Source organism: Mobula hypostoma, chromosome 12 (genome assembly GCF_963921235.1).
Source record: "Mobula hypostoma chromosome 12, sMobHyp1.1, whole genome shotgun sequence".
NCBI classification, from domain to species: domain Eukaryota; kingdom Metazoa; phylum Chordata; class Chondrichthyes; order Myliobatiformes; family Myliobatidae; genus Mobula; species Mobula hypostoma.
This window is the reverse complement of record NC_086108.1, coordinates 51,228,331-51,255,581: the sequence shown is the minus strand read 5'-3', so window position 1 is coordinate 51,255,581 and position 27,251 is coordinate 51,228,331. Positions and strand designations below refer to the sequence as shown.

Below are 27,251 nucleotides of genomic sequence, written 5' to 3'. Positions count from 1 at the left end.
GGCCCTAGTGCCCTTCCCTTGGACAATATCAGTGGCGTGGAGAGGGGAGACTTGCAGCATGGGCAACTACCGGTCTTCCTTACAACCTTGCCCAGACCTGCGCCCTGGAAACCTTCCAAGGCACACATCTATGGTCTCACGAGACTAACGAATGCCTATTTTTATTGGTAAGCTTCAGCTCAAACTTAAAAGGAACTATGCTGCAACAAGCAAAATGAAAAGCTATGCAACACAATTTCTGAAAGACCAGGAGAAAAGACGACAATTCCACTTAGTATTGCAGAACAGATTTCGAGCTTTGGAGAACCTAAGTGAAGAATCAAGTGTGGAGGAGATCTGAGAACAAGCCAAAGATGTCTGGACCGGTACCTGTGAAGAAGTTCGAGATAAGACAGACCACCAACACAAACCATGGTTTTCTGCTGAAATGCTCAGAAAAATAGAGCAAAGAAAAGCAAAAAAGGATGCACTTAACAAAAACAAAACAGGAGCATCAAAGACTGTTGCACAGAAAAACTATGCAGAAGCAAATAAGGAAGTTAAAGCAAGCATCAGAATGGACAAAAGAAACTATATTGAAGACCTAGCAAAAGAAGTAGAGTAGGAAGGGAACATGAAAGGACTGTACGACACAACCAAGGAACTCTCTGGCAAATTTCAACCAGTAGAAAGACCAATTAAGGATAAAGAAGGACAAGTTCTGACAGGAGCTGAGGACCTGACCAAAAGATGGGCCGAACACTTTGAACAGCTTCTAAACAGACCATCACCACCAGAGCCATCTGTCGTCCCACAAGCAGAGAACAACCTAGAGATACTGTGGCACTCCTACCAAAGAGGAGATCAGAATGGCAATCAAGCTCGTAAAGGATGGTAAAGCTGCAGGACTTGATGGTATACCTCCAGAGGCATTCAAGAGCAGAATGGACATATCTATTGAAATGATGCACAACATCATAGAAAAGGTCTGGGAAGTAGAAGAAGTACCCCCCAAAGATTGGAGAACAGGACTTCCAGTTAAAACCCCTAGGAAAGGAGATCTCCAGGAATGCAAAAACTACAGCGGGATAATGTTCCTTTCAGTGCCAGGGAAAGCTCTGAGCAGAATCATTTTAGAGAGATTGAAAAATGTAGTGGATGAGAAGCTTAGAGATGAACAAGCAGGATTTCGACAAAACAGGTCTTGCACTGATCAGATTACAACTCTTAGGATTATCATTGAACAGTGGCTGGAATGGAACACATCACTGTGCATTAGTTTTGTAGATTATGAAAAAGCATTTGACAGCCTGGACAGGGAGACATTGTGGAAACTAATGGGGCATTTTGGGATTCCAGAGAAGTTAACTAACTTGGTAAAGAAGATCTATGAAGATATGGAATGCAGTGTAATCCATATAGGTCAGTTGTCAGATACTTTCAAGGTTAACACTGGGGTATGACAGGGATGCTTACAGGGACCCTTACAGGGATGACAGGGACCCTTTTCTCTTCCTGCTAGCAGTGGGCTGGATTATGAAGCAAGCAACAGGTGGCAAGAAGAATGGAATACAGTGGACATTGTTCAGACAGCTAGATGATCTTGACTTTGCTGATGATTTGGCACTACTGTCATACAGCCATGCCCAGATGCAAGAGAAAGCAGATCTTCTAGACTCCACATCACAGAAAATAGGGCTACACATCCATATAGGGAAAACAAAATTACTAAAAATAAATGCAGGAAACAACACAGTTATCCTGAGAAATGCTCCTCTTGAAGAAGTTGAGTCACTTGTCTATCTGGGAAGCATTGTCAACAAGGAAGAAGATACAGGTGAGGATGTAAAGACCAGGATCCAAAAAGACAGAGGAGCCTTCATAATACTATGTCCTGTTTGGACGGCAAAAGAACTAAGGTTAAGAACCAAATTGAGAATCTTCAAATGAAGTGTCAAATCTGTCCACCTATATGGCTCTGAAACTTGGAGACTGACATCAGAAGTAATCAGAAAAATCCAGACCTTCATCAACAAATGCTTGCGTCAGATTTTGGGGCAAACGGACAGACTATGTGAACAATACAGAATTATGGCAGAGGACCAACCAGACGCCATTTGAGGCAGAGATCAAGAGAAGGAAGTGGTGCTGGATAAGACACATGTTGAAGCTCCCGAATAGTATCACCAGCCAAGCTCTCACATGGAATCCTCAGGGCAAGGGAAATCGAGGTAGGCCCAAGTCCACATAGAGGAGGGAAGTGTTAACTGATGCTAGGAAAGTGGGAATGACATGGTCACATGCTTACCAGTGAGTTGAAAGCCAGAAGAAGAAGAAGGAGAAGAAGAAGATGACGTCTTACAGAATTGGGAAGTCACGTTTCAGCTGCATGGAACTTCAGCTAAGGTACACCTAGAGTATCTGTGCAGTTCTAATTGCTAAGCTACAAGAAGGATGTGGAGACTTTGAAAAGCATGCAGAAGAGGCTTACTAGGGTATTTCCTTTATTAGAGAGTGTTGTTATGAGAAGAGTTTGGACAAATTGGATTGAGTGTCGAACACTGCATGGTGATCAGATAGAAGTATGCTAGAAAAAAGTGAAGGGCATTAAGAGGCATAAATTGGGTGTTCTGGTGGCATCATCGTTCAGAATGACAGCTTAAATCAACAGCTGCTCCGGAAAAACGCATATTTTGCCCTGTTAATCCATCAAATATAAGATCTTTCGAAAATATCTGAATTGATAAGGGGGGGCAAGAATGGGGAGAAAGAATGGAGATTTTAAAAAAAGCATCACTGCGGAACCTACAGAAGAGAGAGGTGCAGCGCGGCTCTCCTGCACGTGCGTGTGGTGGCAAGGCTGACGCTGGGCTTCGTGCAGGATTTTGGAAGAGATAAGGGAAGTCCAAAAACTTATAAAACAGCAACTCAATGTTATAAAGTCAGAGCTCGCCAAATTCAATCAAAAAATAGCGGTGGCAGAGACTCCAATTGAGAAGGTGGAAGATCAACAGGAAAGTTAGTTGCTTGACCAGGAGGGAAGATCACGAGGGAAAAATATCAGGATTTATAATGTTCCCGAAGGACTGGTGGGATTGTCGATGAGAGACTTTGGAGACAAGCTGCTGTGGGAAGCGCCAGAGATCCCCCTGACTATGGAGATTGAAATTGAGAGGACCATCGTTTGCTGTTCCGCGGCCTCCCGGAGACAGAGAAAGTAAACCGCGCTCAATAGTACTTAGATTCCTTCGATTCAAGAGCAAGGCGGAGATTCTACGAAGGACTTGGGTAAGAAGAGGGTTTTTTGGAATGGGAGGTTAATATACTTCGATCATGATTCCCCCCCCCCGGTGGTCCTACAGAAATGGAAGGAATATTCCGAAGCAAAACGAATATTAAAGCAAGAAAAGATTAAATTCCAAACCCCATACCCTGCTAAACTGAGGGTATTTTACCAAGAAGAGATACGACTATATCAGACTGTGGAAGAGGCAACTACAGACATGAAGAACAAAGGACTGCCCGTCAGCGTGATCAAATCAAGGGAAAGTCTGGCTGAGCAGTTATCCCGATTTGCTTGGCAAATAGTAAGAGAACCGAGAAAGTAGGGGACAGGAACAGGACAAGAGAAGGATATTAGGAAGAGACTGTGAGTTCTCCGAAGACAGCCCTTGCCTCCTCCAGAAGAGCCAGAAGGTTTGGCTAACTTTAATAGTGCTGATAAACTAAACTGAAGCAAAAATAAACAGTGATATACCTATCTTGAGAAATACGTATTATAATGTGGATTTTATATAACTCAATTATTTTAAATTCATTCATTCATTCCTTTTTCCCCACCTAAATGAGAATATATACATGGGAGGAATATACAGGGAAATTATTTCTGTGTAATAGACATAGATTTTTTAACTTACTTTTATAGGTACTGCAGTGGGGGTCCTCAACTCACAGGTAAAAGGGGCTATCCCCCACGGCTAGACGTTTCTTCTAGCTCAACCCAGGGTCATCTAGAGACCCCAGCCTTGGAATCACACCTTTGTTACCTTTTTTTTATTATTCGTGTTTCTTGGCTCTTACTTGTTCAGGGAGTAGATCGATTAAGTTATATTCTGCAAATTTCAATGATATACTAACAGATAAATACACATGGCTAAGGACAAAGTCAAATTCATTTCCTTTAATGTCAGTGGGCTGTTGAATCCAGTCAAGCACAGTAAAATTCTATCAAAAATGAAAAAAGAACAAGCCGATGTAGTATATTTACAGGAAACTCATTTAAGTGATAATGAGCATGGAAAATTAAAGAGAATGGGCTTCACTAATTTGTTTTTCTCCTCATATAAATCAGGACATAGAAGAGGAATTGCTATTCTCATTTCAATTAAGGTAAATTTTGAAAAAGTATTCGAAATGGGAGATAAGGGGGGCAGATATATTCTGGTAAGGGGGAATATAGACGGAAATCCAGTTACTTTATTGAATATATACGCACCCCCAGAAAGTGATGTTAGTTTCTTCCAGAAAATTACTAATATTATGGTAATGGAAACAGAAGGTCTCTTGATATATGGGGGAGACTTAAATTTACAATTACAACTAAAGTTAGACCCTTCCAATAGAAAAACTTTTGAAACAAAGTCCTTGCATAAGAAAGTTAACACTCTTTTTGAGGATGTTGGTCTAATTGATAAATGGAGGAACCTTTTCCCCGACAGAAGGGATTACACTCATTATTCTGCCCCCCACCCCCCCCCCCGCTCAGTCCATATATACAAGAATAGACTATTTCATAACATTTGGAAAAGATAAAGACAAAATAATCACCTGTGGAATTGGGACAATAGATGTAAATGACCATGCACCTATATATTTATCAGTTGATTTTGACCTACAACCAAAGAATACGATTTGGAAACTAAAAGGAATAAAACATTAGAGGAATTACAAAATAAGCAGAAGGAACTAGAAAAAAAAACGCAAATTGAATTTGGCACAGGATACACAGGGGAAATTAAAAAAATTAGGAATGAAATTAATAGTTTGGCTACACAAGAAGTTAGAAAAAATTTAATGTTTCTGAAACAGAGACACTATGAAAGTGGATCTAAATCTATGAAAATACTGGTGTGGAAACTGAAAAATAAGATATCAGAAAATACAATTCATAAAATTAGGGATCCAAGAACAAAAGTGGTTAAAAAAAAATAAGCTAAATGAAATTCAAGAAGCCTTCGAAATGTTTTACAAAACTCTATATTCCGAAGTTCCAGGGGGAAGCATAACCCAAATTGATACCTTCCTGAATTCTTCAGAGTTATCCACTTTAAGCACAGAACAAAATAGAACGATGACTGCTAACATAATTGAAGCTGAACTGGAAACTGCAATTAGTAGCCTTAAATTAAGCAAGTCACCAGGATCAGATGGATATACGGCAGAGTGGTATAAGGAGCTTAGAAATGAGTTAATTCCTGTTTTACTCCCCACACTGAACTGGGCTCTAAGAAAGGCGCAAATGGCATCCAGCTGGAAGAAGGCAATAATCTCAGCTATACCAAAAGAAGGCAAGGATAAAATGGAATGTGGGTCTTTTAGACCAGTATCTGTTCTTAATGTGGATTATAGAATATTTACCTCCATCATGGCCAAACGATTAGTAGAGTTTCTACTCACACTGATACATAATGATTAGATAGGTTTTATACAACAATGCCAAACACAGGACAATATATGAAGGACACTTCACATTATGGATCATATACAAAAAAATGAAATTGAAACAATAGTGATAAGTGTGGACGCTGAAAAGGCATTTGATTCGGTTAATTGGAATTTTCTTTACAGAGTTTTACATAGCTATGGTCTACATCACACAATTATTAAAACTATGCAGGCACTACACGACAATCCTACTGCCAGGATTAATATCAATGGATATTCATCTAATAGTTTTACCCTAGAAAGGGGCACGAGACAGGGTTGTGCATGGTCACCGGTACTCCTCACATTATATCTGGAACCACTAGCTCAATGCATCAGACATAGTGAAGATATCAGGGGAATTACTATTAAAGGGACAGAGCATAATTTGGCCTGTTACACAGATGACATTTTGATGTATCTAGGGCAACCAACATACTCTTTACCTTTTTCAGTCCTGACGAAGGGTTCCGGCCTGAAACGTTGACTGTTCTTTTCCACGGGTGCTGCCCCACCTGCTGAGTTCCTCCAGTGTGTTGTGAGTGTTGCTTTGACCCCAGCATCTGTAGATTATTTTGTGTTTACTCTTTACCTAAATTGATGCAATCTTTTGAACAATATGGCCAATTATCAGGATGCAAGATCAACATAGATAAAACCCAACTACTTTCATATAACTATAGCCCACCAAGAGAAATTGTAAGTAGATATCCTTGGGCATGGCAAACAGAGTCCGTCAAATACTTGGGCATCATTATGCCAAAAGATTTGGCAAAGTTATCAGAATGCAATTATCAGCCTATATATAAAAAATTAAGGAAGATATATGGAACCTAATTCCTTTTCTTGGTCTCAGTTCAAGGATTAAATCTATTAAAATGAATATACTGCCCAGACTACTATATCTCTTTCAGACCCTACCAATAGAGATGAATCCATTCAAAGAATGGAACAAGATGCTATCAAGATATATATGGCAAGGTAAAAGGCCTAGGGTTCGTCTCAAAACTTTGCAATTAGCCAAGGAAAAGAGGGGATTCGGCCTACCTTCTCTTAGAGATTATTATTTTGCAGCACAGTTGAGAGCTGTGATATGCTGGTGCAACCTATCATATGGCCCTCAATGGCAAAACATTGAGGAGAGGATACTTTCCATCCTCGTACAGACTGATAACCTACAAAGTTTCATAAATAATATTGACAAGTAAAATGGGCTCTTAAAATATGGAAAACTATTATAAAAGAATATAAACTAGAGAGAGTCATTGCAGTTCTCAAGTGGTGTGCATATGACTCGGATTTTACGCCGAATAAACTGGATGCTAGAATTAAGGACTGGACAGCTAAAGGAATAACAGCTATTTGCAATATAATGAAAGAAGGAACACTGTTCAGTATTGAAATGCTCAGAGAGAAACACTTATTAGAGAAACAAGACTTTTACTGGTATTTACAGATGCGACAGTATGTTAATAGGACAGTTAAAAATGTAACCAAGGCAAGTACATGTCTGATAGAGTTATTTAGAAAAGCATATAATTCAGACAATGGTAGTAGAATAATTTCAAGCGTATATAAGGATCTTGTCAAATCTTAAAACACATTCGACTTCATACATTAAAACAAAATGGGAGAAGGAAGGAGGGATAATAATATCTGAGGAAGATTGGACAATAATATGAAGGTATCAATGGAAGTGTACCAGTTCACAGAAATGGAGGGAGTTTGCGTGGAAAAACTTGATATGATATTACACCCTCTCAGAAATCCCATTATGGTAGTAAACTCCCTGTTTGCTGGAGAAATTGTGGAAATCAAAATGCAAACCATTATCATATTTTCTGGGAATGCTCCGTTATCAAAGACTATTGGAGTGGGATACATAATGCCCCACAAGACATCTTTAAATGTGAAATACCCTTGGAGAGTAAGACCATATATTTTGGGTATATACCTCAAGAATGGTTGAAAAGAGATAAATATTTAATGAATGTACTGCTGGTGGCTGGTAAAAAGACCCTTACCAGGAAATGGTTATCACAGGAGAGCCCAACTTTAAATGTATGTATGGAAATTACAATGGACATTTACAAAATGGAGAAGATAACAGCATCTGTTAACTATAAGTTAGAAGAATTTGATTCATACTGGAAAAAAATGGTTTAACTACATAACACCTCATAGGCCTGATTTTATTCTCACAAGTCAATGAATATGTTGTAACCCTACTCTGTACATAGTTTTATTCTTTCGATTGTTCTTTCTTTCCTCTCCTTTCTGTAAGTGTATATCTCAGATGAATATTATATGGAGATTTGTGACAAATATTATGATATATATGTACAGTATCTGAAATACATCTTATGGAAATGTTTGATGATGAAATTCAATAAAAAATAAATTACAAAAAAAAAGAGGCATAGATTGGGTGGGTAGATTTTTACCCCGAGGATGAAAATGTCAAACACTGGTTGAGAGTAGGAAAAGTCTAAATGAGATTTTATGGGAAACCTATTTTACACAGTGAAAGATATGTGGAACATGCTGCTAAGAAAGACCATAAGATATAGGAGCAGAAATAGGCCATTCGGTGCATTGAGTCTGCTCCGCCATTCAATCCTGGGCTGATCCAATTCTTCCAGTCATTCTCGTTCCCCTGTCTTCACCCCAACCATTTGATGCCCTGGCTAATCAAGGACCTATCTATCTCTGCCTTAAATACACCCAATGACTTGGCCTCCACAGCCGCTAGTGGCAACAAATTCCACAGATTTACTAAACTCTGACTAAAGTAATTTCTCCGCATCTCAGTTCTAAAAGGATGTCCTTCAATCCTGAAGTCGTGCCCTCTTGTCCTAGAATCCCCTACCATGGGAAATAACTTTGCCATAACTAATCTGTTCAGGCCTTTTAACATTCTGAATGTTTCATTGAGATCCTCCCTCATTTTCCTGAACTCCAGGGAATACAGCCTAAGAGCTGGCAGACTTTCCTCATACGGTAACCCTTTTATTCCTGGAATTATTCTCGTGAATCTTCTCTGAACCCTCTCCAATGTCAGTACATCTTTCCTAAAATAAGGAGCCCAAAACTGCACACAATAGTTTCAAGTGTGGTCTCACGAGTGCCTTATAGAGCCTCACCATCACATCCCTGCTCTTATATCCTATACCTCTAGAAATGAATGCGAACATTTCATTTGTGTTTGAAGCAGAAATAACAGCAATGTTTAAGAAGTACAAAATAGGCATATGAGTAGGTAGGGAATAGAGTGATATAGACTAAGTGCTGGTGATGTGCAGTTTAAGATAGCACCATGGTCAGCATAGTTGGTAGGCCAAAAGGCTTGTTTCTCTGTTGCATTATGTTCTAATGTTATTAGTGGGTTTTTTTTTTGCACTTGAGTTATGTAACTGAAATGTTAACGATTGACATCATATTTTTTAAGAAAGACTGCATATCCAGAAAGCCTATAATCCTCATGCATAAAACTCTTGAGGCATAATATAATGGAAAATTGGGCTAGTGGCTTGCCTGAAGTTATTTCCTTGTCCCCCGTTTCCTCATCTCCTGTTACCCCTTTGTAATATTTTAAAATTTGAGGTCTGGTATTACAAATGTGTCAAAAGCTTTAACCTCTTTATCACTTCACCAGGAATTTCAGAGCCTCCAGACGTCAATATCTGATTTTGGATGCCGATTCAAAGTTCCTGGGGCTAACTTTTTGCATTTCTCTGTACAAGTCCCAAAATTTGATGCTGCCATTGCCTTATAGAACTGTCAGCAGCATTTTCTAGCTGGTTGACCGTGCTGCTGTTTGCTCATGAATTATTGGATGGATTTGTTATGAAATCCAATACGGCAGCTCGTATTTCAGCAAGCTTCCCCAGTGACAGGCTGAAAAGCAATCCTATGGAAGTAAATGGGATAAATTGGCTACAAGGAGAAAGATTACTAGAATTTTAGTTTTTTACTAAATGAAGTTAAACTTTTAATGTGTAATTTTATTTAATCTTCAGCTATTTAGCATTTTTGTTTTATTGCAAGTGATTTTCAATATTAATGAATCCAAAATAATTTCCAATAAACAGTGTGAACTTTTAACAGCTACTGATATTCTGGGCATGATCTTGAAGTCTATCAAAGCCATTTTGTCATACAGCTGTTTTTGTGCTGAAGCAGCCTCTATGCTGCACTATGCCATGCTTTTTTTTTGTGAGAACAGAGCTCTCAGTAGAAAGGTGTGCCTGGGCCACGTTGGGGGAAAAAAACAGGCAGATGGTGTCTAATCTGAGTAGGGCTTTTCCCTGTTAACTTTAGTTCCTTTTATTGCATCCAGTAAGGAATGTAGGTACATAATTTTCATATTTTTTTCCCTACTTTTGTAATATTGCCCTCTTCTATGCCCACCTCAGCCCCTTTATGACTATAAAGCAAAGATGGGATTTATTGTTATGAGAAGGGTTGGAAAGCCAGGAGCAGACGACAGTATGTATATAATTTTCCATATATATTGAGGTGGGGGGATTAATCAAGGGTACAAGTATTATTTGTAATGGTGTGGATTTGAAGTATTTTTCTTGCTCTGCCAAATTCACTTCATTGTTGTACAAGAATAGGTTCCAGCATTCCATTTGCAAAAGCAACTTTCTGCTCGTGCAGTGCCAGAAACTGTATGTGGTGATCATTCATTGATTACTTCACAGAGCTTTATCTGGGTGGAAAGTAGTATTGCATTGTCTGCAGACCCCTTGGGACAAAGAAAAAACATTCAAAAATTCTTGGCAAAACCTTCAGAGGGTTGGAAGGAAATGAAATTTTGACCAACCATGGTGGCTTTTAAGTAAAAGCTAGCTCTTTGCTGACAGTTGAATACACATTTTTTTTCACAGTTAACTGTTTGCAAATGTATATTACACACTTTGTTGAAATATTCTGTGTCATGGTAATTAATCTTAATAATCCAAGTCCAGTATACCTAATGTAACACCATTAATCTCTTGTTATCTTTCAGTAGCTTATCACCTAATTCAGGTAGTATACATTCTTAGTATTATCAAACCATTAGGCTGGTGGTTAAATCTTCTGGCTGCAATGTTATTAATTTGAATCGTAGAATCATTTTAATGCAAACATATTCATTTTTTGTAAATGTAAGAAAATTACCAAACTTTTCATTTTTCTTTTTTAAATGCCTTTGGATCTATGAGCCTCCATCAGTTTTGAAGATTAACTTATGAATCTGAAGTGTTGAAAGCCTATCCAGACAGAAAATATTATTGTGAAATAGAGGAATTTATATTGCAGAGGCTTGAACTTTGAATTTAGATCATAATTTATGAAAGATTTGCTCTTTTAATATGAAAATCTATTGACTTCTATTTATCATGTCAGGATATTTTGTCTCTTTGTTCTCAGCTGCAGATAATTACATTGTGTCTGCGTTGATAGTACAGTGGATTCCTGTTAACTGGCACAAATCAGTTTAGCTCAATTAAGTGGCTCCCCCAATTAGCCGAAGCTTCTTCAAAATAGTTAAAAAGTTATAAAAAAGACAAGCTGCCATTTAACTGAGAAACAAATTGTATTTAAAGTAAATACAGAAGAAATTAGAATACCACTACTATATAGTTATCAGCGGAGGAATTCATCCAATGTATGCTGCCGTGTTCCTATGATCGGCTGTAAATGAACAAAATCAGCACAGCTACCTAGTGCAGATAATGGACTGCCTTCATTGCCTAACTGCATGAAGTAGTGCTGTAATTTAACAATAAATTTAGATTATACCAATAGTACTTGTTTGGTGAACTATCTTAAAGCATTGAGGCTTAAGGTTTTTCCCAATAACTAACAATTTTTTAAAATCAGTTCCTGACATATTTGAGCAACACAACACAGTTATGTGATACATTGCTTTCTTTGAACCTGATAGTGTTGTGTGTTTGTAGCAAAAGGAACCATCCGATGCGGCACGATAAAAGAGGATAGCTTTTAATTTGGTACAGTAGAGTAATTTTTTTTGGATAATGTCAGATCTTTTCTTGGCATCTTGGCAAGGATCTGAAATTTTTTAAAGTCAAAATAAAAAGCAAAATGATAAAAACCACAGCTTTTTGAACCGGCATCCATCACCCCAATGAATAACATAACACAAGCACGTGCAACTAAAGCTCTATGCTTGGTGTAGTGTCTAATAGCCACACGATAGCAAACTGTTTGGCAACAGCCTCCTGTCCTAATTAAAAGGCATAGTGTCCCAAATAAACAAAGGGAATCCTGATTATTTTCTTAATTGGGTTTCATTTAGTTTTGTTTATTTTATTTAGAGATACAGTGGGCAGTAGGAAATGTAATAGGCCCTTCGAGCAGCGCTGCCCAGCAATCCCCGACGACTCTGATCTAACCCTCATGTAATCACGGGAGCACCCGGTGAAAACCCACTCATTCCAGGGGAAAAATGTGCAGAGGTTCCTTAGAAAGTGCCTTGATTGAACTCAGAACTGCTACATTCCAGACTGTAAGAGTGTCAAGCTAACTACTATGTTACCATGGCCCATTTTTGTTCTTTAAGTTAGTGTGTCGATTAACTGATGGCCCATTTAACTGGAATTCACTGTACTTGTAATGAGATTTTGTTGTTTAAAATCTGTTCTCAACCGCTAAATATAAATTTTTGGGCTACCGTATATTCTGGAGTATAAGCTGACCCCGCCCCCCCCCATTTTCAAGGTTAAAAAAGTGATTTTTTCTTGTAACTTTTGTATAAGCTAACCCCTTTTGTAGAGGTTTTTGATTTAACCAGAAAAGATCCCAAGATCTCACATGCCAGTACTCAGCTTTGCCAGATCCGGAACCTGAAAATTTTGTAAACCAGTACATAGAAACATAGAAAATAGGTGCAGGAGTGGGCCATTTGGCCCTTCGAGCCTCACCACCATTTATTATGATCATGGCTGATCATCCAACTCAGAACCCTGCCCCAGCCTTCCCTCCATACCCCCGATCCTCGTAGCCACAAGGGCCATATCTAACTCCCTCTTAAATATAGCCAATGAACTGGCCTCAACTGTTTCCTGTGGCAGAGAATTCCACAGATTCACCACTCTCTATGTGAAGAAGTTTTTCCTAATCTCGGTCCTAAAAGGCTTCCCCTTTATCCTCAAACTGTGACCCCTCATTCTGGACTTCCCCAACATCGGGAACAATCTTCCTGCATCTAGCCTGTCCAATCCCTTTAGGATTTTATACGTTTCAATCAGATCCCCCCTCAATCTTCTAAATTCCAACGAGTACAAGCCCAGTTCATCCAGTCTTTCTTCATATGAAAGTCCTGCCATCCCAGGAATCAATCTGGTGAACCTTCTTTGTACTCCCTCTATGGCAAGGATGTCTTTCCTCAGATTAGGGGACCAAAACTGCACACAATACTCCAGGTGTGGTCTCACCAAGGCCTTGTACAACTGCAGCAGTACCTCCCTGCTCCTGTCCTCGAATCCTCTCGCTATAAATGCCAGCATACCATTCGCCTTTTTCACCGCCTGCTGTACCTGCATGCCCACTTTCAATGACTGGTGTATAATGACACCCAGGTCTCGTTGCACCTCCCCTTTTCCTAATTGGCCACCATTCAGATAATAATCTGTTTTCCTATTTTTGCCACCAAAGTGGATAACTTCACATTTATCCACATTAAATTGCATCTGCCACGAATTTGCCCACTCACCCAACCTATCCAAGTCACTCTGCATCCTCTTAGCATCCTCCTCACAGCTAACACTGCCACCCACCTTCGTGTCATCCGCAAACTTGGAGATGCTGCATTTAATTCCCTCATCCAAGTCATTAATATATATTGTAAACAACTGGGGTCCCAGCACTGAACCTTGCGGTACCCCACTAGTCACCGCCTGCCATTCTGAAAAGGTCCCGTTTATTCCCACTCTTTGCTTCCTGTCTGCTAACCAATTCTCCATCCACATCATCCACCTGCTAAGAAAACAGGCCTACACATTGTAGAGCGTTATAAGCGAATTCTTAATAAATAAATCAGGGAGGGAAATTTTGGATTAGGTCTCCAATGGTAAAGAATCCTCTGAAATGTAACCCCCATGAAACCATTTAGCGCCTATTGTAATCTCATTAAAACATAACACGGGGTGGCGGGATCAGTACGTGTACTCAGTATTGAGTTTGCAACCACCATGTACAAAAGATTAAAATGAATGTGATATGATGCTGGCTTCAAGCTGAAGGTTGTTGATTTTGCTCAAGGAACGAATAATTCTGCAGCTACTAAGAAGTTTGGTGTAAATGTGACACAAGGGAGAGAGTGGAGAAAGGCAGAGGGCACGCTGAGGGAAATGCCAAAGGCAAAATTTGCAAACCGCGGGAAAACATTCCAGTGGCCGGAACTGGAAGAAAAAGTTGTAGAGTGGGTGAATCACCAGCGATTGTCTGGATACATTGTTACCAGAGAAATGATTCGAGTTCAGGCGTTGAAATGGGACGAAAAACACCGTGAGGTCAGCGAAAATTTCAAAGCTACGCGAAGTTGGTGCATCCGATTTATGAATAGACGTGATCTTGTGTTGAAACAAAAAACAAAAACTGCTCAGAAAATTCCGTGGGGTGTTGTTGTTTACGTCCAAAAACGCTGCTGGATGGATGAAGTGGGTTGCTTGAAGTGAGTTAGAGGTGTGGCATCGACGTCCCGAAGGTTTCGGGAAGGAAAAGTCGCTACTTGTCTGGGACATGTTCAAAGCGCACTTGTCAGGTGAGACAATAGCAGCATTTAAAGCTGAAAATATGGACATTGCAGTCATCCCCAGTGGTTTGATGTCCATGCTCCAGCCACTAGATGCGAGTTTAAACAAACCATTCAAAGAATTCATGCATCGACAGTGGAACGAATTTGACTCAAGAACAGGCAATAAATACGACCTGTCTTCCGTGTATTTGTTTTTCCAAAGTTGGCACCCTCTGTATAGGCCGACCCTCTAATTTTAGGACCAAAATTTAGGGCCACATTCTCGGCTTATACACCGGAATTTACGGTATTTGAATCTTATAAATTATAAGCAATTGGGCACTTCAACAATAAATTTGAAGCTGCTAATCCTAGTTATCATACTTAATTGTTAAGGTAATTGAAGCAAACATTTTTAATTTATAAGAGATTTGGGTCAACAATCATTTTGCCATCCATGACTTAGTGACTGCTGCCAGGTATTAATGTAAAAGTGAGGATTATTAATAGTTGCAAAATGTTAAACAATAAAAACATAAGCCATTGGTTTGTTTATATAGAGAAGGCTAGTTGATTCAGGTCCTGGAATCTTTAATTAATTTGCAGTGTGATTTTGGGAACATCAGCTTATCCTTGAAGGGTAATAATGTAAATTACTAATCACAATCTATAAATTTTTATTCTTGACATGGAATCATTCAAAATTTGGAATTTTGGGTTCCTCTTGAATTTTGGGTTTCGTGCTCAAATGTGGATTATTTGAACTTCATATAAATGGTGATTCTAGATTTTTGGCAACCTGCAAAGGAGGCAAGAAAGTTATGTCATCCATTTATTATGAAATGTGCACAATCATCATGATAACTTGTATGGCAATCAAGGCCTCCAGTTTGCATTTATGTACTGCATAAGCTAGTTGCTTAGTAGTATTGCCTTTTTACAGTGTCATTTTAGATAAATTTTGGCAAGTAGGCAGAAATAGTCTTGTGGCTTTTAGGTATTGCATTTTAACAGTTAACCTACAAAGTGCAATTATAAACTTTGAATGTTGGAGCTCCATATGTACTGTATTGGAAGTGAAGAAGCAAATCCTTTGACTGAAGTTCATTGTTTTCCAAGTTAGCTTAAGTTGGCTTAATACCAAGCTTTCATTGGATCTGCCTTTCCTTCTAAAACAGTGAAAATTTGTCTTGGGCTAGAACAGTGACACAGATTCTCTGACATCTGATATTTTCCATTTTTTTTCTCTCTGGCGTCTATTTGCACAAAAAGCCAAATCCTTTGAGATATATTACAAAATATGCTGGAAAACCATGATGTGTATTTACTTATGCGCAACTTGATAGCAGGTTCAAACAAAGCAATAATTTGCAAAAGTCTGTAGGCAGTTTCAGGGCAACATGGGAAAGGGAGTGATGGAGAGTGTGATGAATAGAAACTGCTTAAACTGCATAAGGGTGATATGTTGCAAATAATAGTTGTTATTCCTCTTGAGAACCAACTGCTGTTCTTCATCATTAGAGAATATAGAGTAAATTGGTGGCCATCAGCATAATGGCCTGGAGTGGTAGGTGGGCTTTAATTCTGCTGGCTTGGAGGAGGTATCGCTTAATAACTGGTGTGGTTCAATCATGAGAGCATGCATCCCTCATGGGTAGAATTGTTTGATTTCCCTGAAACTTCCAAAGGCATCACACCCACTATTGTCGTACTTTTCGACAATCTCTGATTCCTCACCTATGCTTATGTATGTTTATCGGTCTACGTGCACCAGGTGCCACTGTTGTGCCAACTTTTCCCTTCCTTTTTGTAACAAGTATGCAGAACAGAGGGGGTTATTTGCATTAATAAATGGTACATGGCACCCAATACTCGGGCCAAGTTAAAAAGTTGTGAAGGTATAGTATTGTGCAATCTGCAATTTTTCCAAATTGTAATTTAGGTAAAGGCTTGCACTTGCATACTGATTACCATCAAACTACTCTGTATTCAATAGCACATCTTTGAAAATAGTAACCTGAACTTGAAGTGAACTGGTCATCTTGGCACTCTGTTATGAATTTTGAACTTTATACTATTTCGCTATATAATTTCATTTTCAGCAAGAATCTGGGAATAGTTGTGCAGTAATGCTCTCCAGTAAATATTTTGGGATGATTATTGTGACAGCTCAAGTGATTTTGTTTTGTTTAAAAAGATGGATCACAGTGACCAAAACCTAGCACATCATTAAGAGTTTTAGTTTTTAATGGACAAAAACAATATGTTGCCTTAAAACATGAAGTTAGGAATGTGTTGTCAGTTTCGTAAAGCTAATAGTGAAAGATTGATTTTCAGATTTGTGTATTTAATAAAGTTGGCTTTACAACTGAATTTTCCTCATCTCTTACCCATAAGTAATGGACTATACTATTGACTTGTTGTATTTTATCATCACTTTCTGATTCCATATTATTGTATTAGTTGTTCATGATGTTGATTTCTTGCTCCTTGTTGCTTTCAGTATTCGCCTGAAAAGCCTGAATGCTAACACTGACATTGCATCGCTGGCACGCAAGGTAGTAGAAGAATGCAAGCTCATTCATCCAAGTAGACTAGCAGAAGTTGAACAGCTGATCTATTACCTTCAGAACCGCAGGGAAAGTCCTCAAGGAAGAGGTAGCAATTTACCAATGTTATCCGTTTGGAATTAGTCTTTGTTACATAAGTAATTACAACTAGCAACCATAAAGATTTGCAGACGTCTCTTGTTATGCTATTTGTGGCGAAATGTACAAACTTAGGAATGTTTTGATCTCTTTAATTAACATTCTGCGATCGAGTCCCTACAAATCCTTATAAGTCCTTGTTAAAGTGATGTGAATTTTCAATTGGGGATGGGTTTTGATATTCAGTACTGTGACTTTTTATTATGAAAAGTTGCTGAACCATTTTGATTTCACATTAACATCCTTTTTAGTTTACATCCAGAAGTATTATTACTTAACTGCTGCCCAAGTGATCTTGGAAATTAGTAGGGAAGAATGATGTGTCAAATTGAAATCAAAGAGATTTTGGTTAGATAAATTCATGAATTCTGCTGTCATGGCCTTTTCTTCAGTTTAACCAAAAGTATTCAAGGAACCAACAGAATAGACTTTAACCAAAGGTCATTCATTCAGCTCAGTTGCTAAAATTGGTAAATTGCATTTTGTTGATTAATGTTTGAGTCAGTAGCTGTTTTAACCCACCGCAGTACCTGAGCAGTAGAGTGGCTGATGAAAAATTGGGAATAATACTGTGGTTAATTTAGTTGGGATAGACAGGAGTACAGTAAAGGGAGAGAAAAGACGAGAGGTTCAAACTGCATTTATTTTAATGCAAGAGGCTTGATAAGTAAGGCTGATGAACTTGGTGTGGATTGGTTCTGGGATATGGTATATCATAGCCACGACAAAAACATGGTTGAGGGAAGGACAGAACTGACAGCTCAGTATCCCGCAATACAGATGCTGCAGGCTTGACAAAGGAGGAGCAGGCTAGAGAAGAGGAGAAGTGGCCTTCCTGATAGAAGAGAACATAACAATGGTCATTAGGATATTCTTGGGGGATTATCCAGTGAACTATGTGGGTAGAATTTAGAAATAAGAAGGGGATGATCACTCTGATGGGATTATATTATATGTTCCCAATGGGCATTAGAAACTGGAGGAGCAGATAGAGTATTTAGAGAGATTGCAGTTGTGGTTTTAAACGCAATAGGGTAGGATTGGTGGGAGATTTTAAGTTCTGTAATACTGACTGGCAACCATAGTTTGAAAAGTTTGGACAGAGTGGAATTTATGATGTGTGCCCAGGGAAGCTTCCTTTATCAATATACTTGAGGGGGTGCAAGACTGAACAACCACCTCCTGGGAAATGAGGTATGTGGTGAGCACTTCTTTTGCTTTTAAAATTGTTATAGAAACGGTATGACAAGTTCACAGGTTAAAGTCCTGAACTGGAGCAGAGCAAATTTTGGTGCCAGTAGGTGGGATTTTGCAGTGGTTGATTGGGTGAGATTTTTGTAGGGAAAGTAGCATCTGCTTTATGTCAAGAATTAGTGGCCTGCATGTTCCTCTTCAAAGACAAGAAAATCTGCAGATGCTGGAAATCCAAGCAATACACACATAAAATGCTGGAGGAACTCAGCAGGCAGGCAGCATCTATGGAAAAAAGTAAACAGTCAATATTTCGGGCTGAAAGCCTTCATCAGCATCTTTTATGATGCAGTCTTGATGAAGAGTTTCAGCCTGAAGCATCGACTATTTGCTCTTTTCCATAGATGCTGCCTGGCCTGCTGAGTACCTCCAGCGTTTTGGGTATGTTCCTCTTCAACATTGTTTAATGTGATTTCTAATACACAAATGTAAAGAAGAATGAAATAATAGTTACTGTTAATCAGATGCAGCCCAAAAAAAATACAACGTAGAGAACATAATGGTTAAAAAAAACACAGTAAATATAAGTACGTAAGATAGATTTGATACATAGGTTGATTGTATGTCCATAATGTAATGCTTGGTATATGAGTGTCTGTACAAAAGGTAACTGACAGAAAATGATATAGGAGTGGTGATGGGGATTGTGGAAGGGTGGGTTAGTGGGTGGAGGTGTTGATCAGTTTACTGCTTGGGGGAAATAACTATTAGGGTGAAGGGCAAGGCTGGCAGGTTCAGGAAACACTGGTTGACAAAAGATTTTGAAGCTTTGGTGAAGAAAAAGGAGGCATATGCTATATGTAAGCAATTGGGAACCAGTGAATCTCTTGATGACTTTCTTGGGGGCTTTGCTATTGTTTGCTTGGTGGGTGGAGGGTGCTGATACTTTTTGCTGAAGTAAGTGGGGAAGGGGAGGTGGCTTATTTGCTCTTTGTGCGTGGGGGGAATGGAGGGGCTTTGGGGTTCTAACGTTTTTTACTGTCACTCATTCTTTGGGGCATGGCTGTTTTTGTGGATGTCTGCGAAGACCAAGAATTTCAGGTTGTATATTGAATGCATTCTCTGATATTAAATGGAACTATTGATTCATATGAGTGCATTTAAAAGGGAAATAAGGAGGTTAAAAAGAGGATATGAGAAAGATCTGGCAGGCAAGGTGATGCAAAATCCGAAGAGATTCTGTAGGTTTGGTAAGAGTAGAAGAGTGGCCATGAGGGAATATGTTCCTTTAAAAAATAGTATGGATGTCTGTGTATAGAACCAAAGGAAATGGGCAGATTTTTAATGAATGTTTCTCTTTAAGTTTTACTACGGAGAAAATAATGGATGCGAAGGAAATGGTGAAATGAGTACTGTTGTCTTGGACTACATACAAATTAACAGGGAGGAGGTACAGGAGACTTCGAAGTGCGTAAAGGTAGATAAATCCCCAGGGCCAAACATGGTGCTTCATCAGCGCTAGTGGAAAGCTTGAGAAGAAATTGCAGAGGTACTTGCAGAGAATTTTGCTTCATCTATGGCCACAGCAGGTGAATTGCAGAAAATTGCAGAAATTTCTTGGATTTCTTCAAGGAGGTAACCAAAAGGTTCAGGCAGTGGATGTTTTCTAAATGGACTTCAGCAAGGTTGTGGCAGGCTTGAGTGGGAAGTTGGATTGCATAAGAACCATGGGGAGATGGAAGAATAGATTTTTAGTTGGCTGAGTGGTAGGAAGTAGAGGGTGATGGTCGAGAGTTTTTCCTTGGACTGGAAGCTTGTGTCCAGGGGTGTGCCATAGAGGTCAGTACTAGTTGTTGTTTGTAATTAAAAAAAAATATAATATAGTATATGAAAAAAGAAAAAAAAATATATATATATAGAGAGAGAGATAATATTTAAGTAAGAGACCACTTTTCAAATAAAAGCTGGATCACTTTGTAGGTATATAGCCATAATTAAGCACAGGTAACAAACTGGTGCTATTAATCAATGACATAATGAGTTGAATGAACTAAGCTGGTAAGTGATGCAGAAATGTGTGTAGAAGGAATCAAACTGGGTGAAGGACAACCAACCTAAAAGTTGAGCGTGTGGGCAGATGTGACAGTTTAACCTTCAAATCATCAATTCTTACACCATGGCAAGAGTGAGCATAGCAACAAGACTCAAGGTGATCATCCTATACCAGCAAGGTTTCTACAAGCAGAAATTTTGCAGCCGACAGGAGTTTCAAGATGTGCTGTTCAAGCTTTTCTGAAGAAGCACAAGAAAACGGTCGAAGTTGAGGACCAGAAATGCAGTGGTCAGCCACGGAAATTGAGATACATCAAATTGACATCTCTTCTAAATCGGAAGCCCATCACTGCTATCAGCTCTGAAGTCTCAAAAACCATTAGAACTGAAGTACACCCTTTAACAGTCTGGAGAAGTCTTGTCAGAAGTAGTCTTCGTAGAAGAGTTGCTGCCAAAAAGTCATTGCTCTGAAGTGGAAACAAAGCCAAGAGACTCAGTTATGCAGAAAAACACCAAGACTGGGGTGCTGAACTATGGCAGCTACTGCTCTGGACTGATGAGTCAAAATTCGAAATTTTTGACTCAAGTAGGAGGCATTTTGTCTGTGGAAGTGCTAGAGGGCACTACATGGTAAGTGTCTGAGGCCAGCAATGAAGTACACTGGAGGTTCCCTGCCCGTTTGGGGCTGCATTCCTGCAAATGGAGTAGGTGAACTGGCGAGAATTAATTGAATCCTCAATGCTGAAAAATACAAGCAGGTTCTCATCCATCATACAATACCATCAGGGAGGCATCTGATCAGTCCCCAACTTCATTCTGCAGCAGGACAATGACCCCCAAACACATGGCCAAGGTCACAGAGAACTATGTTCAGTGAAAAGAAGAACGAGCAGTTCTACAACAGATGCTATGGCCTCCAGAGGCTTGATCTCAAAATCATTGTCTGGGATTACCTGGAGAAACAGAAGTAAGCGAGAAAGGCAAAATCTGAAGAACTGTAGTAAGTTCTCCAAGATGCTTGAAACAGTCTACCGTATGGTTTTCTTATAAAACTGCATGACAGTGTACCTAAGAGAATTGATGCAGTTTTTAAAAGCAAAGGGTGGTCACACCAAATACTGATTTACTTGTTTTTTACTGTGTACTCCTCTTCATAGTATTTGTTTTGATATTTAGAAACTTTTCATTTCATTATTCTTGAAAGCATCTTCACTTTACAGAATTTTTTTACATGTGCTTAAGACTTTTGCTCTGTTTGTGTATGTGTATGTACATATATACTCTTAAAGGACAAAAGCTAATTGAGAAAATAGCCGGAATTCCCTTTGTTTGTTTGAGACACTATGACACTTAATTGGGGCAGGAGACTGTTGTCAAGCAGTTTGTAACTAGTGTCAATTGTGCACACTTGTGTGGCCATTAGACACCACACTGTGATTAGAGCAAACAATTTTTAAATAACATCAGTTGCATGTGTTTGTGTTCAAAAAGTTGTGATTTCTGTCACTGGTAAGTTGGCGAGAAATAGGCAGTAAAACTGAGCTGTTTTGCTCGCTGTGATTTCAAGCATTCAGTCCAGAAACAGAGGGAGTGAAAATGATATGATTTCACTAATTCAAGTTAGGAATTATGAAGGTATCGACAGTTATCTTGAATGTTACAAGGGAAATTTAAGTTTGGAGGATGCAACAGTTTCTAATTAGCTTCAGTCTTGGGCACTAGTGTGAACAGATTTTTAAATAGCATCAGTTTCGGATGTTTGTCAGTTACAAATTAAAAAGCAGTGATTTTTGACACTACTTCATGCAGGAAGGCAATGAAGGCAGTTTATTATCTGCACTAGGTGTCTGCACTGATTTTATTCACTTACAATCAAAAGAACATGGCAGCACACACTATCATTTCCTCTGTTGATAACTGTTGGGAGCTAATAGACTTTTATATTAGTGTAGTCATATCGACAGTGCCCCAATTTGTTCTGTATTTCATTTAAATACATAATTTGTTACTCAGTTAAACAGTTTTTGGTTTTTAAACTATTTCCATGAAACTTTGGCTAATTGGGGCAGCTACTTAATTGGGCCAGCTACTTAATTGGGCCAAAATGCAATGGTCTGGATGTGTGCCGAATAATCGGAATCCACAGATCTGTCAGTGAGGATACTATGTAATTAGGTGCAACTGAGGGCAAGGAGAAAAATATTCTGATATGATAAAGAGTAGTCAATAGACTTTAATATTAAAATATTATTTATATCCTTAGCCCAGATACCTAACTGATGAAGATTCTCTTGTTGTTTTTCATAACCTTCTACACTCTGTAGAGCACCACCTGATTTAGTAATATCCTCAAATTTTCTAACGATATACATACATGTGCGCCCATCCATATACGCACCCATCTCCATATGTGCGCACACACGCGTATGTATATTGTTAGAAAGTTTGAGGATATTACTAAAAATAGGTGGTGGTCTTCCTGTTTTACAGTGGTTGGCACCCAGCTTAATGGTATATTACCGCCACCTTCTGCTCCGTCCGGTGTGTGCAATAGACTTACATTCCAAGTTCCTCCACCCATTCATACACACACACATACCCTAACCTACATTTTATCCTCCTATCTTTGGCCATCCTAGTACCCTATTCCCTCTTATCCGTCATATCCTATAAAAAAAAACCCTGTACCCCTTGAGAAAGCTAAAAATACCCTGAGCTGTGCTCTCTCACCCATACCCAGCAACCCTTTTAATGTGAATTCCTGCACCCCCAATTCCCTTAGATTGTTTATCATCATCTCTTTCTGTATCCCAAACTTCCTGCAACTCAGAACTACATATCCTACTGACTCCTCTTCTTGACACACAAAATCCTGTCTGGTGTTTCCCTATCATTTTCAATGTTTTGTTTAATGTACAGTGCCCCAGCCTTAACTTAGTCCACACAGTTTCCTCTCTTCTGTATCCACCACCTACCCTAGTACCTGCAACACTTTTTTGTATTTGATATAAATGCCTCCCTTTCCCCTCCCTGTCCCATCTTTCTTGCCACATTTGGTTGATTTTTTTCCCCAGATTACACACTTAACCTCTGCTTTACTGATACTAATGTGCATTTCTATATTTTCTTTCTTTAACGCTCTCTTTGCTGACTCATCCACCCTGTCATTCCCCTTCACCCCTACATGTGCTGGAACCCATTGTGACGAGAATACACATAAAATTAAGATGTTTGCTGGCCTAGGTTAGCATCAGTGACATCAGCAAGTGGTCTGCCACCTGCCCTCTGGGGAAGGAGAGATAAGGAACAATGGAGCAGCGTCTGGAGATGTGTAATGAAGGGACGGGGGAGAGAGAGCTGTCTGGAGCGGCTGCCCCCTTTGAACTTTGAACTGTTTGAAGTGATGGACAGGCGATACCCCAGCAGGGGGATAAAAAGGGACCGGTTCGCTAAGGCAAGACACACACGCCACCCGAGGTAATGAGACCCTGGAAGCGGTACGCTTCTCACGAGTCGGTGGGAAGTACCAGACAACGGCCAGGGTGGAAAGGTACGATCAGCGGGAACCCGGTGTGTGTCCACCCTTGCCTGGGTGCCGGGTTCACTGCAGAGGATCGACCGCATCTGGAGGAGGGGTCACAGTCGGTGACCTCAGGTGACATCACCAAGGACCCGCCCAAAAAGCTGCTTGTGAGCCATCCGGCCGGTCTGTGAGTGAAGCCGTGTCTGAATGATCAGTTGTTCCTGTTCTCTCTCTCTCTTCCCCCACGTTGTCCATCGCCATGGCAACGATTACTGCGAACTGAACTACTAAACTGGACTGAACTTTGAGTCACTTTGAAATTTGGTCATTTACCCCTAGACAACGATAGTGCTTGATTGATGCTGTTATCTTAATTCTGTGCACATGTGTGTTTATCATTGCTGAACTGTTGCATTTATTATCCTTTCGATTACTGTGTTGCTTGTTTCTTTAATAAAACTTTCTTAGTTCTAGTACTCCAGACTCCAACTGAGTGATCCATTTCTGCTGGTTTGGCAACCCAGTTACGGGGTACGTAACACCATAAAAATTTTACCTGACCTCCCTGATTTGCAATTCTTGTGACTGACTGAAGGACTTCATAAAGTACATCTTGCCGACTGTTTGAGTGAAAAGACCTTAAACTTGCTAGAACTGAGGATGACTCTGAGCATATCAAACTTTGACTTGTCTAGCTTTCTCCACCGATCGCAACACAACCAACAATGCCAGCATCTCCACTGTATACACCTCTAATTTATTAGATGTTCTTCTGCTGATTCCAATTTCTTTTGCTGGTATAGCCACCCCAAACCCTGTCACTCCTGTTTCAGGTTCCTTAGCACCATCCGTATAAATCTGAGTATAATCACTGTATTTTCCATCACATGACAGTTAAATGCACTCATCAAATCAGTTTTATATTTTCCTTTCCTTTTCACCTTTAACAAATGCCAGTCTATGTCAGGCCATACAAGCTTCCATGGAGCTACAATCGGATAAACTACTGAAGGACTTATCCTTAGATCAAACACTCCACATTCTGTAACAATATCATTCCTTACCTGACTAACGTTATCCCTCTGAAACCTCCCATTTTCCCAGCACTCCTACAACACTTCTTTTGCAGGGTGAGAATCATTGTGTCCCTGCAAATTAGCCCAGTAGTTTGCTGTCAATTACATCGTTCTTAGTTCCAAAGGCGTTACTCCCATTTCTACTTGTAGGGCTGATACTGGTGATGTCTTAAAAGCCCCACTGCACACTCTCAAAGCCTGAGACTGAATCACATCCAGTTTCCTTATAAGAGACCTAGCTGCTGATCCATATGCTATATTTCCATAGTCCAACACAGATCTTACTAAAGCCACATACATTCTCTTCAACGCTGAACAACTTGCTCCCCATTCCCTACCAGTCAAACATCTCGTCACATTTATTACTTTTTTACATTTCTCCTCAACTTTCCTGATATGGTGATCATATAACCATGTTAATCATGAATCAAATATAACTCCCAGAAATTTAAATGATCCAACCCTTTCTAATTCAGTCCCATACATCCTTAACTTCTTCCCTACCTCAGTTCTTTTCATGGTGAAAAATACAGTTTGAGTTTTTTCTACTGAAAATCTACATCCCAGATCATAACCCCACTCCACCACTTCATCAATTGCTCCTTGTAGTTTCCTGACCATATGCTCCATGTTTCTGCCTCCTGTCCACAAGGCCCCATCATCCGCAAACAGTGACCTACCTATATCCACTGATGCCTTTGTGAAGATATCATTGATCATAATGATGAAAAGTAATGGGCTAGACACACTACCTTGAGGTGTGCCATTTCCCACTATGTACTGGTTTGATAATTCTGATCCAATCCGAACGTGAATTTTTCTACCAAACAAAAAATCTTTAATCCAATTAAAAACTCTCCCACCAGCCCCCATCTTGTGCAGTTTAATTAACAGTCCTTCCTTCCACATCATACCATAGAGTTTTCGATGTCAAAAAGCAATGCAACTACTGACTCTTTATTTGACTGGGCCTTTCTTATTTCAGTCTCTAACCTTATCACTGAGTCCATGGAATTCCTTCCCTTCCTAAAACCACTCTGGTAACTTGCCAGCATTCCTCTCTTCTCAAGCTCATACGATAACCTTTCTGTTATCATCCTTTCCATTATTTTACATATATTTGATGTTAGTGCTATCGGTCTGTAGCTAGTGGGTTTTGACGGATCCTTGTCAGGTTTCCTTATTGGAATTACTACTGCTTCTTTCCATGCACTTGGTAATCTGCCCTCCTGCCACATTCTGTTATAAAAATGCAGCAACTTCAAGAGCGCTCCTTCTAGATTTTTTTAACGTAGCATATCAGATCTTTCCCTGGGGAGGTTGGTCTCGACCTCTTTATTGCTCTCACCATTTCTGCCAGCGTAAATGGATCATCAATTATATCATCTGTTTCTTCCCTCCTGTTTAATACATCTAGGTGTTGATTCATTGTTCTTTCTCTTCTCCTTCTCCCTTCTTCAGACAAATTTTCTGAACTGTGTATCTGTACAAACAACTTGGCCATGATCTCAGCCTTATCCCTACTGGAGACTGCCGTTTCCTCCTCAGATATCATTACTGGATATTCCCATTCCCTTCTATCTCCTCCCATCCTCTTAATCATTCCCCATACCTCTCCTACAGGTGTTGTTCTTCCTATTTTGTTGCAAAAACTCCTCCAACTTCCCCTTTTAGCTTGACGTATAGTTCTTTTCACCACTGCCTGTGCCTTCTTATATTGAGGCAAGTGCTGCATATTATGGGTTCTTTTAACTAGCCTGAATGCTCTGTTTCTGTTTTTTACAGCCTGACATTCCTCTGTCCACCATGGTACCAGTTATCTATTCATCCTATTTTTATTCCTGGGTATAGATCCTTCTGCTGCCATAATAATTGCTGAAGTCACCTGACTGTTTAATTCATCTGTATTTCCAGAAATGTCAATCTCTGTCAATGCCTCTTCACTCAACTTCTGGAACTTAGCCCAATCTGCTTTTCCAAGCACCCACTTTGGGATTCCATCACCTGGTCTTACTTCAATTATTTCACCCGCTGAACATAAAACTGGGTAGTGATCACTGCCCACTGCTTAAACAGTCCAAACTCCCCAGTTACTAACGCCAGCCAACGTATTAGACACTAACGTAATATCTAATACTGACTTAGTTCCTGTTGTTAAGTTTATCCTTATTCCTCTACTATCATTCATACACACCAAATCCCTTCCTTCCATCAAATCTTTAATTACCTTTCCATTTGAATCTGTAATCGTATCCCCCCATATTGTGCTA

General features: G+C 39.5%; 1 protein-coding gene across 2 annotated transcripts in view; it reads left to right on the top strand.

Annotated features, from left to right (window-relative positions):
- Positions 1-27,251, top strand: part of kifap3a (kinesin-associated protein 3a) — a 250,021-nt gene that overhangs the window by 30,328 nt on the left and 192,442 nt on the right. For both annotated transcript variants that reach the window (XM_063064071.1, XM_063064072.1), the window contains one exon: positions 16,935-17,089. In XM_063064071.1, the coding sequence (XP_062920141.1) occupies positions 16,935-17,089 (155 nt within the window). The remainder of the gene's footprint in view (positions 1-16,934; positions 17,090-27,251) is intronic.